This window comes from Drosophila teissieri, chromosome 3L (assembly GCF_016746235.2).
Source record: "Drosophila teissieri strain GT53w chromosome 3L, Prin_Dtei_1.1, whole genome shotgun sequence".
Lineage (NCBI taxonomy): Eukaryota > Metazoa > Arthropoda > Insecta > Diptera > Drosophilidae > Drosophila > Drosophila teissieri.
Genome location: NC_053031.1, coordinates 20231704 through 20250700, shown reverse-complemented (window position 1 = coordinate 20250700; position 18997 = coordinate 20231704). Strand labels below are relative to the sequence as shown.

The 18997-nt window shown below is 43.7% G+C and overlaps 1 protein-coding gene and 1 long non-coding RNA gene across 2 annotated transcripts in view; one reads left to right on the top strand and one right to left on the bottom strand.

Annotated features, from left to right (window-relative positions):
- Positions 1-52: 52 nt before the first annotated feature.
- LOC122615696 (prolactin-releasing peptide receptor) overlaps positions 53-18997 on the top strand; it is a 31383-nt gene continuing 12438 nt past the window's right edge. The window contains exons 1-2 of the mRNA XM_043790749.1: positions 53-534; positions 12949-14972. Of these exons, the coding sequence (XP_043646684.1) occupies positions 13161-14966 (1806 nt within the window). The 5' untranslated portion in view covers positions 53-534; positions 12949-13160 and the 3' untranslated portion in view covers positions 14967-14972. The remainder of the gene's footprint in view (positions 535-12948; positions 14973-18997) is intronic.
- On the bottom strand, positions 17537-18068 carry LOC122615697. The gene is made up of 2 exons (XR_006325865.1): positions 17863-18068; positions 17537-17778 (listed from the first exon to the last, which is right to left on the bottom strand). It is a non-coding gene; the product is annotated as an uncharacterized LOC122615697 (long non-coding RNA).

Here is an 18997-nt window from a genome sequence, read left to right as displayed (position 1 = left end):
GCCGTTTAGCCGCCCGAAGTTGGACCGTTCAGTTGCCTGTGATTCTTCGTTGACGGCGGACGCGAAAGTCGGCAGTACAGTCCGGAAGAAAATCCCAAATAAGTTTTCGAATAGGGGAAAATGTTCTTCGGCGGAAGGCAAAGGAAACATATTTTCATTGTGCGGTAAAGAACTGATAGCGAAAGTGAGAGCGAGGCAGTGAAAGGGAGACCAAACAAGTGCCGAAACGTGCTCGAGTGCCTCCATCCTTGCGGTTTTTGGTTTTTTGTTCGAGCCGTTCCTCCCCTGCCAGTATTTATATATATTTCGTATACGCAGTGTTGACACGTCGGCGGACGACAGCTTTCGGTTTTTATTTATACCCCCTGTTTAGTACTTTTTCCCGTGGCCAGCCGGGCCAAAACTTATCGCCTTTCCGCTGTTTGCCTCAGTGCCCAACAATTATATTTAACGTTCAGAGTGAGAGTTAAAGATTAACTTACTGGAAGCCTGTTTGAAATTAAATCATCAAATTAAAACATTCGGGAGTGGGAGGTGAGTAATGGCGGAACGCTAAAATGTATTTGGGAATAAGTTTGACATGGTTTTTTGGCCAGACCGATGTATGTATATCCCCGAGTATATTTATTACGATCTGAACAAATTGAATTCAAGTCAACTTTCTCCTGCGGCCTTTTCTTTGGCTCCCACAAAGAAAAGTTTTCCGCTGCCAAAAAGACTGGAGGAGGCCGAGGTTCCGAAAAAAACATTCAACTTTTATATTGTTTTGCGACAAAACAAATAAGTTAGCAGCAACAAAATGGGGAAAAGCACAAGGAGGCTAAAAGGAAACAAGAGCGAAAAGAGATAACATTAGGAAAACCCAATAGCATTTAAAAGGAAGTTGAAAGTGGTGGGGGATCCACGTAGTCCGTTTACATTTTATGGCAAAGTCAGGCTCGGTCGTGACTGTTCTTTAATTAAAAATGCAAATTTCCCTTTAATTTTAATGGGTCCTCGAGTGTAGGGCGAGCCGATAAACAAAAGACAGTCCGAACAACTTTCGATTGATTCTAATTGATCCCCTCTGACATGGATGCCAGTCATTCAGTCAGCCAGCCATCCATCAATTGTTGATTTGATAAACAAATGCATTGATTGCTTGGCCCAACTAGGGCGCATGCTACTGACCATGTTGTTCAGGTGGGAATTGGTGAAGTTAGCCGCGACGTATACGTAACGTTAATCATTATTATTGTCTGGGGACGCAGCTGTCATAAGTGATAATCGTGTGTGATTTGCGATGATTGATGCTTTGATTCACTTATTAGCGAAACATCGGTTTCACATAAACGCTCCTTTTCAACTCTACCTGAGGGGCTTTGGGTGAACCTAGTGAATCCCGTCCATCGAAACATCTTCAGGCGCGCTCCGCGTATACGTGATACGCGTGTTCATGTCAAGGATTCCGCAAGCACGAAGCAATATGCAATTCCAGAACCAGTTGAGGAGGGGAAGCAATGGAGGACCATGGGTCTGAGTTCTGAGTAAAAGGAAAACGCATTTCAATTTGCATATCAGACCGCGCCAAAGCTGGCTGATGGCCACTAAAACTGGTCCTCAAGGCTATTTCAGGTCGCCGAAATTTCGCAATTGAGGTGAAAATTGCTGAGATGGTGCCTTGGATGTCCTCACCCGATTATCCTCCTTTGGTCCCTCTCCATTCTCGCCCATTTGCATTTAAATCAACTTTCGGCTACGAAATAGTAACAAATTGCCGCAGCTGTAGCCCAAAAAATTCAAAAAAAAAGTGGCATATATTTATATCATCCACTTGAAAGCCAATGGGGTGAACGCCTAATTGAAGTCAGTTTTATATTCATTTATCGAATATTTTCCTAATTTTAAGTTAATCCAAAATGATTTATTTTTTAGAAGACAACATTTTTGGCTCGCATATGCCCTCTCCTGTATTTTTGTTGAATTCACTGTAATGGCAATGTGCACATTCCGGTGAAAACATTTACATATTTACAGAGAAAACTCAAAGAGAAACATTGACATTTGGCTGGAAAAAGTATGTTTTTTCTTGTGATTACTTTCAGATTACCAAAATATTTGTTTTTCAGCCTTGTGGAAGCGAAGGATTTATTCCAAAGAGGGCAAACGAATATCATTAAATATTTCCTGATATTCTTGACTTGAAAAAGAATAGATAGGGTACTTCTTAGTCGAACCGCTGCCCAAAACCCCATATTTTCTTTACAAGCACTTGTTTTGTATGCTTTTTCATACCGGTTGCCATTTTATTGGCCACCAAGTTTTGCATAAATAATGCACAAGGCTGAAGGCATGTAAATACACATTATATGTTCGTGTGTTTATGAGGCAAAGGGCTTGATAAGAAATGCGTAAGGGGGGAGGGCCGACCAGCTGCTTGAATTTATTTGATTTCTCACAGTCGCAAGTCACAGGTGACATTTTTACGGCCAATCTGAGCGATGGAGACCCCAGTTCTCAGATCCCCACAACCAGAGTAAGAACAACAAGTCCGGGCAGCCAAGGAGCCATAAAACGATTGCCATTCCCAAGGCCTGCTATGCCAGGTTTGCCGTGGAATTGCCTTTGACTTGGTCTCTGGTCTAGATCCCTTTGCCGCCCAGTAATCTGGTTTTTCGAGTGGGTGGCTGGTGTCCCTAGTTACCTCCCATTGACAGCCAGCCAGTCAGTCAGTTAGTCAGTCAGCCGTTTGTGGCTAGGATTTTCAAATTTCTCCAGAGACCAAACCACCCAACCCGACTCGACTCGGGGCTCCCTTTCAATTTACCTCTGGCGATGGCGATGTCGATGTCGATGTCTGGTTATAATTTCGGTCCGTGCAGTTGCTCACTTAACTTTTGTCAATAATTCAGGGTCCTCTGGGAGCCACGCGGGGAAACAAGCTGGTTACAGGGCATCCTAATGCAGGCCAAAAAATTAATTGCTTTTCAATTAGACGACGGACCAAATAGGGATGCGCAAAAAGAAATCACTTCGTTGGAGCTCCATGGATGTTGAAACCGCAAGTGGGGGTCCCTATCGGAGGCCCAAACTCAGCGGCCAACAACGTAATTAATTCCCTATTCATACTGGAGTCCTTTGGGCTATTTGATTTCAGTGTACGAAAATGTCCTAGCCTGATTTTATAATGAGCAGATAAGTGCTGGTATCAAACAGCTCAAATACATACATAAGTAAATTTTCAAATGCATACAATTTTGGACTCCCCTGAAACTTTCAAAGAAATAAAAAGATCCCTAAAAGGTGGCCATCAAAGTGAACTTGGTTTTGCTAAAGTTAATAGAGCGTAAAGTTTTTTGCATATACTTTTGTCTAAATAATTCATGAAAAAGACCTCATTTAAATATAAATGTACAAAGAAAATTCCTTTCCAAAGTCCTGAAGGACCTTTCGCTTTGTCATTTCCCCGAAACATAACCTATTTAGAATAATCTATTTGACGCCAAAAGTTTTTTCCGCAACGTCTCACTGGAAGTGTATTTATCGATTCATTATAATATCGCTAGGAACTGGCCAGGGTCTTCACCATCAACATCAACATCGCCATCGTCATCCTCATGGCCATCAGCGTTTTGTGGGCAGCGCGAACCATCCCCACTCCGTCTCTGGTTTTTTCCCCAATGCAACCCCATATCGGGGATCCAACCGACCACGGCCACACCGCGGTTCAAATATCATTAAAATGCAAAAATTGACGTTCCACGTGGAGGAGGCGACTCGAAGGATGGGAGGGTTGTGCTGGTGGTTCCCGAAACCCAGATAATAAGTGGGCGGTTCTGGTGTCTGGCGTCCTCCATTCCGGTTTAGTCGAGATGCCGGCCATGAAGTGAACATTTAATTAATTTCGTTTGTTGTCTTGGTACGTTGATTAAAACGCCATTTACAACAGTTTGCCTGCATTTAAGTCAGCGCTAAGTGAGTTGCTTATTAATTTGCATAGACCATGCAAAGTGCTTCTTTTGCCCCCGCTTTCCCCCCTACATATTCCATACATATATTTTTTTTAAATGAACATATTGTAGACATGAATCTGCATAATGATAAATGGAAATTGAGAACAGCCAGAGCCAGGGGATAATCCCGGTGAAGGCCGGCAGCTGGGGTGTAGCGTGGCAACTCGGATAACTTAATCGCTCGAAAGCAGCTGCCACAGAAAAGGTCAAGTTCTCAATTTGCAAGAGTTTCTTTTTGGAATTTTCTGGCCTGGGAATTAGGTTTTCGAATTTCTGAAGAGTTTTAATCACAATTTGAAATGGTTTGGTGTTGCAATATAATTATAAAAAAGTAATATACATTTGCTAAGTTCGCAAAATTTGACTTTAAATTTCGATTTAAATAAATATACATCAAAAAGTGTATGCACATACCAAGAAGAAAACAATCTTTTGCCTTATTAAGAATTCCGCGGCCATAAAGCTCTCGAGCTTCTTGTTCTCCCAAGTCGCTATAAAAAATTAAGGCCTCCACGCTGTGGCAATATACAAAGTAGATTTTATTCGCCTGCTTTTGTTCCCATCTGAAACGATGATTTTTTCGCTTGACTTTAAGGTCAAAGCCAGCTGATTTCCCTAAGAACACATACCCCGCATCCCTGACAATTTTCCGGTTGCCAAACTCGGTCATATGAAAGCGTTTACCCGGGCTTCAACTGACCAAAGCGACACCAACTGTTTGGGTCTCGGGAGCGTTGTATGCCAAATGGTCGTGGATCCCTCGATTTGAGTGACGATGGGCAAGGATACTTTCCAGTGCACTGCCTTCTGATAGGGACATTCTGATAAGGACAATGGCGAAAGGGATTGCCCGTCTCGGTGAGCGGGCAGGACAACAACCCGTCGAGCGCCACTTATCCGGCTGAGATTGCTCTCCACGAGCTGAATTTATGAAGCCATTGTCTCCTGCTCAACCGCAACTGTTTTGCAGGGAAGCTGCAGTAAATGGTCAATTAATTATGGTCACTGCCCCTTGAACCAGCCGCGCTCACATACTGGCACATTGCACCAGGAATGGGAATATATTGCAAAGGAAGTGTAGAAGTGAATGATCGAAAGCAACATTGCAAGGTATTGTTATAGTCAGAGTTATTTTAAAGAATACATAACCCTTGGCAAGTACTTTTGATTGGCGTGCTTTCAAGCCTGAATAAGACAGTATGAATCTACCACAGAGCAATACAAGATATACTTCAGAAACTGGGGACGAATAAAGTCCATAGTAAGTTCGGTGGAAGCAGTTCTTTGATTCTCAGACTTCAACAGCGTGATCTTTTCAAATTGGACTTCGGATCCAGCCCTAAAGTGCAGCGAAGTATGCAATAGGAACCAGACTACCCCGCCCAAGGACAGAAGTGAGGTAGCTCCATGTGTAGTAGCAATAAAATTCATTGATTTTTATAAGGTTCGAATATTGGTTGGCTTGCCATGAGCCCTGAGCCATGTGCCATCCATATGCCATATGTGTGCGAGCCGCCGACGTCGCCGCGTGTTATGCAAGGACATTGAAGTCCACAGAGGATGGAGCACAGGACACGGCCGGGACCAAGGTTGTGCAAACAAATGGCGTCAAAAGACAAGGGAAATTGGTTTTGGTCTCGGTTTTGTTATTGTTGCTGCGGCTGGCTGGAAAAAGGTTAAGCGCCTAAACAAGTGAGCAATGCCAAACAAGGAAAGGCACAAAATGAGCCATACAAACAACGATAAAGGAATTGGGCCAAAAAAGGGTTTAGTTCCCCGTGGAGGGGGTGAAACTTTGAAATCCACTGATTATCCTTGAAGTGGAATATGAAAGTTCATCAGGGAACTTTGCACACAGACGGCTCCGAGATTTGCAGGAGTTACTCTACCTTTCAATTGCATGGGCAACCCAATAGAAAATGAATATTCAAAGTGTCGTTGAATGAAAAGTGGGAGACGTGCTTGAATAAAAATTTAATTTTTTCGAAAGTAAATTTCACCAGTAGGTCAGATTTTCCAGATTTTCCTCTTCAAATTTTCCGCAACATAATTAAGTAAAAAAGGGTACATGGTGCTGGAAGACAAGTAGTAATATAATATGTTGAATATGAATACGTCCTTACAGGAATTGAAGTATTTAACATACAAAGGATTTTTGTGTATGAAGAATATTTGTACTAGGCAAAGCATTAGGGCCAAACCAGAAAGCCCACTTCATGGCCCCAAAGATAATCGGAAAATACGAATGGCCTTATGGACTCGAACTACGAGTGGTAAGTGAAATTATTGTCCTTGCATATGCCAAATGAAAATTGTGAGTAAACAAGCCGAAGAAAGCAGGGGCTGACAGCACGGCCAGACAGACAGGGGAAAAGGACGAGTGTCCTCGTTAGGCACACCTCCTGTCATTGGTCTTAGTCCTGTAAACTAAGGCTGCGGTCGGCACGCCCCTGGCCACAACGCCCCCTCATGTCGCCCACTCGAAAGTTCGTCGCTGCTGTGTCCTTGGCATTTGCATTTTTATTTCAGCCTCGGCTTGCGTTTCGGTTATTACTACTGGGAGTGGGAGTGGGACTGGGATGGAAATGGGGATGGGGATGGGCCTGGGAAATCTGCACGGGGAGTGGGTGGAGTGCCAGCTCATGACAACTGCGAGTGCATACAATTCTCAGAAGTTTCAGCTGTTTTAGCAGCGACCGCTTGCTGCTGCCAAAAAGCTTACGTAAAATTATTAAGCATTTAGCTCGCACTCCCCCGGCTAGGAAATGGCCGGAAAATGTCCTGCCGAGTTTAACTGGTCCAGTTAAACTTATCTCAAGGTTGCAGGCCAACCAGGAAAACTGCTTCGTTAGTTTTCTGGAACCCATGTTTCTGGGCTGTTACAAGTGCTGGCCAGCAGAGGAATGCGGGTTTTAACGGGTTACTCCTTACGCTGCCAAAGAAAATATGCCTACTTTGTATTCGACTTTTGCCGTAACCTCACAGAATTCTTGTCTCGAACTTCTTAAGTCAGCGATTATAATATTCTAAAATATTATAAATTTCTAAAATTTTGTTGTGCACTCACCTTGTTTTAATGTTGGTAAATAACTCTATTTACGTACGGAGATTAAGTAAACCAAATTGTTATGAAGATAATAGCATTTGTACCACACAGACCTTTGTATATAACGCACCAATTCATTTCAGAAGTAATCCCAATGGTTTGGCGAATAGGGATTAAAGTTTTAAAAATATATTTTCCAAGCGCTTACGAACCTTTGAAGGCTCTTCCGCAGTTTTAAAACTTGTTTAACCAATAATCCTGGCACTCGAATAGCTTGAATTGCAGGCCATCACAAGGAATGGCCTATTAATGTTGTTTTCATTGTTGATTTCGAGTTGAATTTTCAACGGATCATAATTGGCCCGACCATTTTGATTTTGTGTGCGGGTGGCGAGCTCGTGGCAATTGTAATTGCTCGTCATATTAAAAATGTATTTTTTCGAGAAACTTTAAAGCTCGTTGAGGAAACCACTTACCACACACACAGTGGGGACCTTTGGTATCTGGAACTGATGGCTCTTTGGCCGCACGCCTCGTTGAACGTTAGCCAAAAGTGCCCGTGTAATTTGTTTGAAATTCGTTTCGGTTTTTCAGTTTTTTCACTTTTTTTCCGCTATTCCTGCTTCCTACTTTAAGTGGCTCGTGTTAGCAAACATTTCAATTTTCGAATAGACTGTCAGTTCTGCTCTGTTGTAGGGGAAAACAAGCGCAACTGGAGGAAATCCATAGAAACGGGGCCATCGGTAGGCTGACTTGTTTACATTTTGGCGTGACTGGCCGTGTTTGCCATGGGATCAGAGGATCACGGAAGCGGGGAAACGGACACAGGGACACAGGGAAACAGACGAGAGGCCAAAAAGGCCCGCCCTTGGCCGTAAATTCATGCTAAAACAATCTTATTAATGGCCATTCCTGCCCCAATCTTTCTAATAATGTTTAACTGCGATTTTTATATGCGATTTCAGCTTTCTTTTTTGGCTAGATTTTTTTGCTTTTGATAAAATATTACCGCCTGGATTTCCTGTTGCTGTTGCTGGTTTATTGTTGTCTGCCAATTTTAGCCATTTAGTTTGATTTCAGTGTTATCTTTATGCGAATGCCGCTGACGCTTATCGTCGGTTTTGTCCACATGGACCCTAATGGGCTTAGCCGCTGGTAGAGGGCATAGGAATCGGGGCACTTGGGGGCACATTTTGGAGGGGAGCACCTCTTGGACCCATAGCAATTTGCTATTTTGGATATAGCCATTTGGATATAGTCAGGGTAGTGAGGGTATTTGAAGAGCATACACTCAGTCGCAGGTAGGCAGTTAGTACGTGTACTGGCTTGACTGGAAATGTCTCGCTTCCTTAACTGCATTTCCTAAATATTCCACAGGGTCTCCATTTAGGAGTAATTGAATATTAATTATATTCATACTAACCTGAAAACCTTAATATTGATTTGGAGCCAACATATTAAATAAGCTTTGAGCCAAAGAGTATTTAAGTTTCACTACCGATTGAAATTCCCTTTCTTTTTGCCCACTTATGACTATTATGTCGATGCAGATACATGTGGACTTCGATATATGCGATTCGGTGTGTGCACATACTCGATATTTATGTGTCCATCGTAAATGTGGCAAATACCCGCATTGAGTGAATCAGTTACTGGAAGATTGCCCTCGATTCGTGTGCATTGAGGGCCAAATGGAAATAACTCTCTAATTAGTTGCCGGGCATATAAATCATGTAAATAAATTAGCCCGCCGCAGCTCTCAATTGAATGAGAATATATATATCTTGGCCCGGTACTCATATGCGTATGAATAATTCTCGAAACCGACATTTCAAAAGTAGCTGAGTGCAAAGTGCCTGCTTACGAGTGAGGCAACCAATTAAAGTGCCAGCTATGGCATCGAAAAAAAGCGAGGAAATTCTAGCAAAATTTTAATTAAATTCCGCGTCATCAATCGATCCATGACACTGACACAGACATTGAACACATGCTCCCCATGGACTGTGTCTGTTCATCTGTCTGTGGGACCCCTAATTTCTTGAGTAATTTCCTTGGCGGCGAACAAAACTTTATTCTTTTCGCAGCTTTTTGAAACGAAACTAACGTCAAAGCTGTGCGCAAACTTTGTAATTGATTATCATAGAAATGGCCATGTTAATTAGTGCACGAAGCTCGTTGAGGAGCAGCTCCTCAGCATTGATCACTGGCCACTCCGGCCAATCGTTAGTGGAGTTGGTGGAAAATACCGCGGCCAGCTAATGGAGTGGTTTCCAACTGCTTTTCCGGTGTGGCAGGTACTGCAGGTTTAACCGAGAATTTCGGGGAAAAGAGAGAATTTCGGTGATGAAGCAGCTAATGCTAATATTGCTTAGTACGCTGTGATTCAACTCAACTAAATTGAACATGTGTTTTTAATTTTAATCCTATGGTTACTCCATTGATATTCGAATATTTTCAGATAGGTGCAGCTTACCTTGCAATTAAACAAATGGTGTTTGATTGTTTTCCGATTACTATCTGGCCTTGATCGCATTTATAGTAAATTGTTTTTGTTCGAGCTCTGGTGAGGTGGCTGTTTTAAGGCACGTCTGTCAAAAATATGTATTTAAAATAAACAAGCCAATATGAGTTGAACAAATGACGCGTGTTAAATAACCCGGCAGTTCATACATATATACATGTACATTTCCAAGGAAACTATCTTCCTTAAGTTAGCTTAGTCATCCACAAGATATTTAAGTTGCTTTTCATTTAATTCCGCCTGGACCGTCGGTCGCCATAAATGGCAAATCAAAAGGGCTTTTGGCGAATAAAAGGACCCAGAGGATGTCCGCCCATTCGCTCTCTTTTTTAGCACTGTGTTTTGGCTATCCCGCGCACCCATAAACATCCTGACAGTCCATTGAGATACACTTTAACTGCATCTTTAAGCCCAAAGCGATGGGAAATTCATTAATGGCTCTGCCCTCTGGAGGTCGCATGCACCTTGTCGCCATAAAACTCCCCAAGCGCCTATAAGTAGGCCATATACTAGCACTTAAAGGAGGAGTCGAACAGTTTGATGCGAATACGGATGTGGGTGTTCTTGCTGCTGATATTGCGGGGGCAAAAAACCCCATTAAAGTGAGCGTTTGCTCTCGCCCTGGCCTTGTTTCATTATGTCACGGGCTCAAAGATAAATCGTTGCCGCAGAAGACGCTCGGGCGACAGCGAGTCAGTACACAGAAAACAATTTTGCTATGCAAGAAAAATTAATCTCTGCAACAATGCTTTTAATGGTGCTTAAATGTAAATATTACTTGTTACAATAAACATATAGTGATTACACATTTGTTTGTAAATACTAGGTAAGTAAGTAATTTTGTTGCCCAGATTTGCCTGGTTAGTTCTTTCCCGCAGTGTAAGCCATAAAAGCGCACAAAAATGGTGACAAATGCATCAAAATTAAAATTACGAAGTGCCGCAGATCAGCGAAAGGACCGCCAAGATGACAGACTCAACCTGCCTTGTGCTGCTTGTTAGTAATGATAATGGCAGAAGTGAGGCGCGTGAGTCCTGCAGAAGGACAAAGGGGCAGAAGAAGAAAGGGGCACGACCCGGAAGCAGGTCCCAGAATCCAGGATGAAGGCGATGATGAGGACGAAGACACTCGGGACTTGCCAATGCCAGCTGCTGGTGATGATTCGGAGGGAGTTTATGGGCCACGCCAGGCAGTCCCTGGATAAATGCGTTCATAAAAAGAATGGCAAAACAAAAAATTGTTAACTGGCAATTTTTCTTGTTTTCTTGTCCCACGTTGTTGTTATCCCCAGGACACAATATCCGGCATTTGAGGCTCCCTCAACCTGGACCAGAGTTATATTAATTTATCAAAATGATTATGCTCCCGTCGTTGGCCCCGCGGCTACAAATTCCTTGGACATTCTTCTTGTTAAACAGATTTCAAAACACCCGCTCTGCGAATATTTCTCTAATATCATGAGTAATTTTTTTAGCCATTTTTCCTGTCTACCTTGTCTTTGATGATTTTTTTTGTGAATGGATAAATAATGGTAATAAATAAGAAAAACCTTAAGCTGATTAGGTTATTTTGTATTTCGTGCACTTTCCCTGATTTTATTTGATTTTGTTTTAAGTTTAATCGACCGCCATTTTACAAAACATCTATAATGGTGTAATAATATCTATGAGGTGGAATGTTTAAGGACAAATTTTGGGGGTTCTTTTGTTTCTTTTTCGTGGTTTTTGGAGAGCTTTCTATTAGTTTTGCAAACTTTGCCGTTACAAGTTTCTTACAATTTGCTTTTACTCCTTGGGTTGCCAAAGAATATCTCCTTCTAATGACACAATGGTCTCGAGTTATAATTAAGTTTTGCCATCTGCAAAATATTCGCCCTCTCGTGTCGACTATATTGACCTTGTTATCTGTGACCTGGGGGTGTTCGGCATGCGTTCATTAAACGCAGGAATTCAATTTGCAACCTTGTAAAGTACCCCCGAAATGGCCCGGAGTCTGTGATAATCCGGGTTTTTGGCCGAATATTCTACGACTTAACTAACAGCTTTTTGTTGGAGTCCCCTACATGCATATGCACCTGCATGTTGGGCAAAACTTTGCCGGCCCGTTGTTAGATGAATCCAATTAAATTTGCATTTAGTTGCTGTACGTGATCAGAAGCCATCAGCCATCGGCATATTTGCATCGATTGCTTCTGGTTGCTCGCTTGGCTGGCGAAACTTTCGACCTTCGGGGGAAGCAATAAAATTCCCAGAACTTCCTGCTATTGAAAACATAAGATTAAATGCCGCCCTCTGACAGGATTCCAAAGGCCGGGTACAATAGCCTGGTACAATAGAGAGATTACCAATTGTTTTCGTATCTGGCAATTACCAATTGTTCCGATTGGTTGCAGCGCCTAATTGCTGGCCATTGTGGAGAATGGGCTGCTTGGGTAATGGGTTACTGATAATCTCTTTTGACTGTTGGCCAGGATCTCCCAGCGAGGGGATTCCCATATTACTGTTGAATGCTGCTTAGAACCTTCAGCTTAAGCTTACTTTATCCTCTAGAAGGCACATTCAAGGTGTTGAAATTAAAGTAACGTACAGTGAACTATAAAATACAGACCGCTTCTTTAAAACTTGTGAAAAGGTGTCTAAGAGTAGGACACAAACTGCGTAATTTTGAAATGAAATGTCTTTATATGGCTATTGCCATATAATTGATTTAAGAGCATATAGTGATTCTGAAATTCTAAACTCTTTTTCTGCACAAAAAGACAAACATTTGGGGAATCAGTATGCAACTCATCTCAGTCTTAAGCTGTCCGAATAGCGGTTGATGTCGGGGTCTCAAGACTTCACTCCTAATGCCCAGTTAGAGACAGCAACTGTCACATTGGCATTGTTTTTAATAATCTGAAAGCCCAGCTCGAGACTCCAAGCTTGAAGCTTGAAGCCGAGCAAGCGTGTCCTGACAGCAACCAAAAGTAAAAGCTAGTCGGGGCAACAACTTAATCCCTTTTGGCCAAAAAGCAGACAGAGAAAGGCAAGGGTCCAAAGTTTTTTGAGGGGTAAGAATGTTGAGGGGTGGAATGTGATGTACCAGTGGGAAACTTAGTTTTTAAGTCCCTTTAAGACGAATTCCCTGCTGAAAACTTTGGAACGAGTTGAGTTGAGTTGAGTTTTACACTGTTGTAAGTCACTTACTATCATCGATGTTATGGATGAGCGTCGAGAGCCATCCCCAATGCATAGTGATGCAGATGTAATGATGTTTCGGTACTTGCTCTAAAATAGTTTTAGTTACATATTATTCTAAAGACGGTTCATGTGACTTTCATGTTAGATTGTATAATATTCTAACTCTTTATTTCAACTAAAACTTGCTCCGTTTCCTTTCACTTCCAGAACTGAACAGCTCAGTAAATTAGCGATGAGCGGAATATCGCACAAGGCTTTCTAAGCAGCCAAGTGCTTTTTGGCCAGGCCATCGGGTAAGGAGCTCAATTCCGGCGCCGACGGAAATGGCCGCTTAAGTGGTGCGCATCCGAACCGGAACCACCGGCAGCAAGTCGAGCACACAACCACCACTCAACTCATTAACGCCGGCAGCCGTGAAGATGGCCAACTTGAGCTGGCTGAGCACCACGGCCACCACCACTTCCTCCTCCATCACCACCAGCCAGCTGCCATTGGTCAGCACAACCAACTGGAGCCTAACGTCGCCGGGAACTACTAGTGCTATCCTGGCGGATGTAGCTGCATCCGATGACGACAGGAGCGGCGGAATCATTCACAACCAGTTCGTGCAAATCTTCTTCTACGTCCTGTACGCCACGGTCTTTGTCCTGGGAGTCTTCGGAAATGTTCTGGTTTGCTACGTGGTTCTAAGGAATCGGGCCATGCAGACTGTGACAAATATATTCATCACGAATCTGGCCCTGTCGGACATATTGCTGTGCGTCCTGGCGGTGCCATTTACCCCGCTGTACACGTTCATGGGTCGCTGGGCCTTCGGCAGGAGTTTGTGCCATCTGGTGTCCTTTGCCCAGGGATGCAGCATCTACATATCCACGCTGACCCTCACCTCAATTGCCATCGACCGGTACTTCGTAATCATATACCCCTTCCATCCGCGCATGAAGCTCTCCACCTGCATCGGGATCATAGTGAGCATCTGGGTGATAGCCCTGCTGGCCACCGTTCCCTACGGCATGTACATGAAGATGACCAACGAGCTGGTGAACGGAACGCAGACTGGCAACGAGACCCTGGTGGAGGCCACTCTAATGCTAAACGGCAGCTTTGTGGCCCAGGGATCGGGATTCGTCGAGGCGCCGGACGCCACCTCGGCAACACAGGCTTATATGCAGGTGATGACCGCCGGTTCGACGGGGCCGGAGATGCCCTACGTGCGGGTGTACTGTGAGGAGAACTGGCCATCGGAGCAGTACAGGAAGGTGTTCGGGGCCATCACCACCACTCTGCAGTTTGTGCTCCCCTTCTTCATCATCTCGATTTGCTATGTGTGGATATCGGTGAAGCTGAACCAGCGGGCCAGGGCCAAGCCGGGATCGAAATCCTCGAGGCGGGAGGAGGCGGATCGGGATCGCAAGAAGCGCACCAACCGCATGCTCATCGCCATGGTGGCGGTATTCGGACTCAGCTGGCTACCCATCAATGTGGTCAACATATTCGATGACTTCGACGACAAGTCCAACGAGTGGCGCTTCTACATCCTCTTCTTCTTCGTGGCCCACTCGATTGCCATGAGCTCCACCTGCTACAATCCCTTCCTGTACGCCTGGCTGAACGAGAACTTCCGCAAGGAGTTCAAGCACGTGCTGCCCTGCTTTAATCCCTCGAACAACAACATCATCAACATCACCAGGGGCTACAATCGGAGTGATCGGAACACCTGTGGTCCGCGATTGCATCATGGCAAGGGGGATGGTGGACTGGGCGGTGGCAGTCTGGACGCCGACGACCAGGACGAGAATGGCATCACCCAGGAGACGTGTCTGCCCAAGGAGAAGCTGCTGATTATCCCGAGGGAGCCGACCTACGGCAATGGCACGGGTGCAGTGTCGCCAATCCTCAGTGGACGCGGCATTAACGCCGCCCTGGTACACGGTGGAGACCACCAGATGCACCAGCTGCAGCCGTCACACCATCAACAAGTGGAGTTGTCGAGGCGGATCCGCAGGCGGACGGACGAGACGGACGGAGATTACCTGGACTCCGGCGACGAGCAGACCGTGGAGGTGCGCTTCAGCGAGACGCCGTTCGTCAGCACGGATAACACCACCGGGATCAGCATTCTCGAGACGAGTACGAGTCACTGCCAGGACTCGGATGTGATGGTTGAGCTCGGCGAGGAAATCGCTGCAGGTGGTGGGGGAGAGCTGGGGAGACGGTTCAACTGAGATAGGGTAAGTAACTTGGGGTATATTAAGCACAGTGGAGGCAAGGAGGCCAAATAATAGATACATTTATTGGGATGTGCCAAATCTGCATCACTCAACAGTAGAACTAGAAGGCCGAATTTCAGTTAACCTTTAAAAGAAGCCCTTGAAGCCCGATTTTGTTTTACTACCCTCCCTAAGTATCCCCAAAGTCAAATATGATAGCTTTTTCACCACTTATAGCTTTATGAATCACTGTTAAAAACTGTGTTGTATTCAGCCGACGACAGCAGTTGCATTTCTCAATATCACCGAAAAATCCCCATATTCACGTCCTTTTAGCCGAAAGGAGGGAGTCAAGCGGATTGCAAGCTCATCGCTTGATTGCGATTGTGCAAGATGGAAAATTGCTTACCGAATCACAGAGAATTTCGACGAAGGATTCATCCCATTTCTTTCGGGACAAAGAGCAGCCCATTAGTGGGGCAACATCAGAATCCGAGCAAGCCTGCATACATTTAAAATAAAATAAAACTTGCAGTAAGGCTCAACGAAGTCGAGCACTTTCCACGTTCCCATTCCCTCCCTTTGGCCACAAAGGCCACCATCTGGCAGCAGATTTTCCCAGTGTGTCGGGCCAAAATTTCATTTGTCGAGCTGCAGTCTCTGGGCCAGGCCAGAACACTTACCTGCATAGTACCATTACCCATTCCCGTACCCGGTAAGCAGTAAATCAACTGCCATGAGTCAGCCAAAAGTTGCTTCCTGTCAGCGCACAAATCTCGAGCTCCTGGCAGCCCCCAAAATGTTCCGCTCCCAGATGGTAATAAAAAGCATGTATTTTGGAGGGTAGCAACTGCTATAACTTGGTTACCAGTGCAACATTTCTGACAGTTCTGATACTCTGTTGAAATTTATGGGAAAAAGTACACGATAATTGCATTTTAAGTAGCTTTAGCTGCAGAGCTGATTTGAAAGATTTGACAGGATTTCTGATTTTAATATATTTTGGCGCATTCGGATAAACAGCAATATATTTATTCATGTTTATATTTTTGCTGCAAATTCAGTTCTTATGCCTGAACTTCTGTCTTAAATTCTTCATCCTGATTTCCTGTTATTTAAATTTAAAAATAATATTTTAAATATTTTAAATTGCGTCCCCACAATATCAACCACTATTCGGCATGATTTTCTCAGCTGGTTGAATGTTATTTAAATTGTTTGGTTTACACAAATATATATTCGAGAGCATAACATCTTCGACATAAGCGGCTTAGAAGGCATGAGAAAATCGTTACGCATAAAGTTTCTTCTTAAAATGGCCAGCCGGAGAACTTTTGAAGTCCGCCGGAGGCTGTGAGTCCGTGACGGATGGCCAAGACTTGGTAATGGATTACAGAAATATGAAAAACGTGCCGACAATAAAGCGACCCTTTAGCGTTTCGGCCATCCCTCCCTCTCACTTTTGTCCGGCCCAATTGGACAGGTGCACAACATAAATAAACCTAATATATGTACACAAATTACCAACTAAATTCGGCCGATATATGCCAAGGAAAATTTACATTATTCCGCAGCCCATTGCCATTTATAATCGTCAAATCTTATGTTATACAGATGCCTAGCCAGAGTGCTTGGAATGAGTCGTAAAGTTTATAAATAAAATTAATTCATTTTAATTCGCTTAAAGGCGAAGAGTTGAAAGGCAAACAACAAGAAGAAGAAATTGAAAATCGTTTCTTGGAAAATAAATATTCTGTGTACTTCAATTTGACAAACTTTCACTTGGGTGAAATAAATATTGTGTATACTGAATTTACGGCGTTTTCTTTGCTAACTTCCAAAAAGGATATCTTTCAATATTAGGAAAATGAAAAATCGTAGTAGTAGCATTTAACACACAGATGTGCACATCTCAGTGGCTTTCCCCCATCTGGGACAGAGTATGCACTCAGTGAAATATCAACTAGCCAGAGGATGTTCTTGTTTGCATTTGGGTTATGTTTGCGGTGGGTTTTTGAAAGCACAGATGCCCATGCCCAGCGAGACCAGGATGTGTGGGAGTGGATAGTGGATATAGTGGATGTCGGATAGTGAATAGCGAGGCTGAGGACCTCCGTCTAATGAATTATTCAGGCGGGTCGTTAGCAGGCACAATCCCACACGACTCTGCCTAATTACCCGGCCGGGCTGACAAGCCGGACAGTAAATAAGCTCCTGCGGCCAGGGCTTCTGAGGCGGAGCTTGGAGCTCGGAGCTGGGAGCTGGGACTTGGAAGCTGGGATCGAGTGTCAGGATGGGGTCCGAATAAACTGAATGAGTGAGTGAGTGAGTGAGTGAGTGAGTGGCTGTGGAATGCGCCGCATATCTCAAATACATCTCTCGACAAACGGAGACCGACGGTAATCTCTTCAGCGAGTTGGCTGCATGTCCGACCAACTGCATTATGCACGAGGTTCACTGCTCCGCAATTGGAGCAGTCTGGCCGGATTCTCAGCTGCCCTTTGTAAGCAAGTGAGAAACTTTTATTTAACAATTTGTTTTGACGCACTGGAAAAAATGCAACGATCGAATTGGTTTTACTTAAGTTGGTTTCAAAATAATTAATGAATTTTAATAATTTACTATTTGAAATAACATAGAAGCCAATATACAAATAAAAAGAACGATGGGAGCACCAACAAGTGGACTATGTTGATCGAAAAATTTCCATTCCCTTACTGAGTTTTTCTCAGTGCAACAAGCTGCATGTCTGCTAATGGCAAACGGTGGCAAAAAGTTGTCGTGACTTCGATCGAAACAATGTAAGCCGGACTGCCACTGATAACTGCTGCAAAGTTTCCAGACCAAAAGTGCCAGGCACAAAAGTTTTCGCTTTATTCACATCAAATTTGGAGCAATTTGAAACACTCACCGCATTAAGTATTTTGCCCAGACCACACGGATGCAATTGGAATTTTTGTTTAAAGCCACATCAACAGCAAATCGCTAAATGTGAGCCAATTTTCCCCTGTTTTAAACGGTAACCAAACGTGTTTGTCAGGACTTGAAATTTTACTATTGTCAAAAAATATTTTCGTGCAAATGGAAAAGTGTGTGTCAAAACAAAAGCAAAGCAAACCAAATCGAGAACACATTTAAATGGTTTAATATTTTTGGCATTTTGGATATTTAACTCTGAACTAGTTTTTGTTACAGCAAATATCTGCAGGTGTTTTCTCTACATGCCACCGTGAATATAATTAAATTTCTCTTATTTGAGAATGACATTACCCTTGGATTTTATTGCCACCCGTAAACCTTTTATGTACTTTGTTTTAGTCCCCGATCGAATTTGAATTCGCAATCCGCATTTGGGCCGAATGGCAATGCATTTGCTATTTTCCAGGCCCCCCAATCAATCACACTAAAAGTGCATAATGGTGTTGTAAAATCAAAGAGTCTGATTAAAGCGATACGAAAGCGATACCAAGGGCGTAAATATCGAGAGTTCGGCAAACATGCCACGCCCCCATCCATTTGGGGGAGTCTGAAAGTGCGCCAGTGTGCATATGTGTGTGCATGTATGTGTTCGGATTTAACGGCTACAATAACAAGGACTTTGCCTGCTTATCAGACAGACACCCACACTCCCTCGCCCGAAGAGGAATAACATTATTTCAATATGTACTTACACTCGATGCGAAATGTTTTTGGCATTGGCTGGCAATAAAAAAATTATTGCCTGGCATTTACTTGTTCACGCGATCGTCGCAGTCCTCAGCCCTCAGTCCTCGGATCCGGAATTGGTATCGGAATCGGAATCGGGGGTTTTAGGTGTTTTGAAACATGTGTTCCCTCGGGCAGTTCCCAGGGGGGTTCTGATATAAAGAGCTCTCATATAAAATATATAAGTGCTTTACGAGGGCAAAAACTCAGTGGCTTAGTAGGGTTCTCAATAACCGATTCTAAGTTAACTTGGGCTCCACATGCATGCCAAGTGCAGCTTCTTTGCTCATGATTCTTGGTAACAAAGAATTTTACATTTTATATCTTTGTAGCTCTATTCC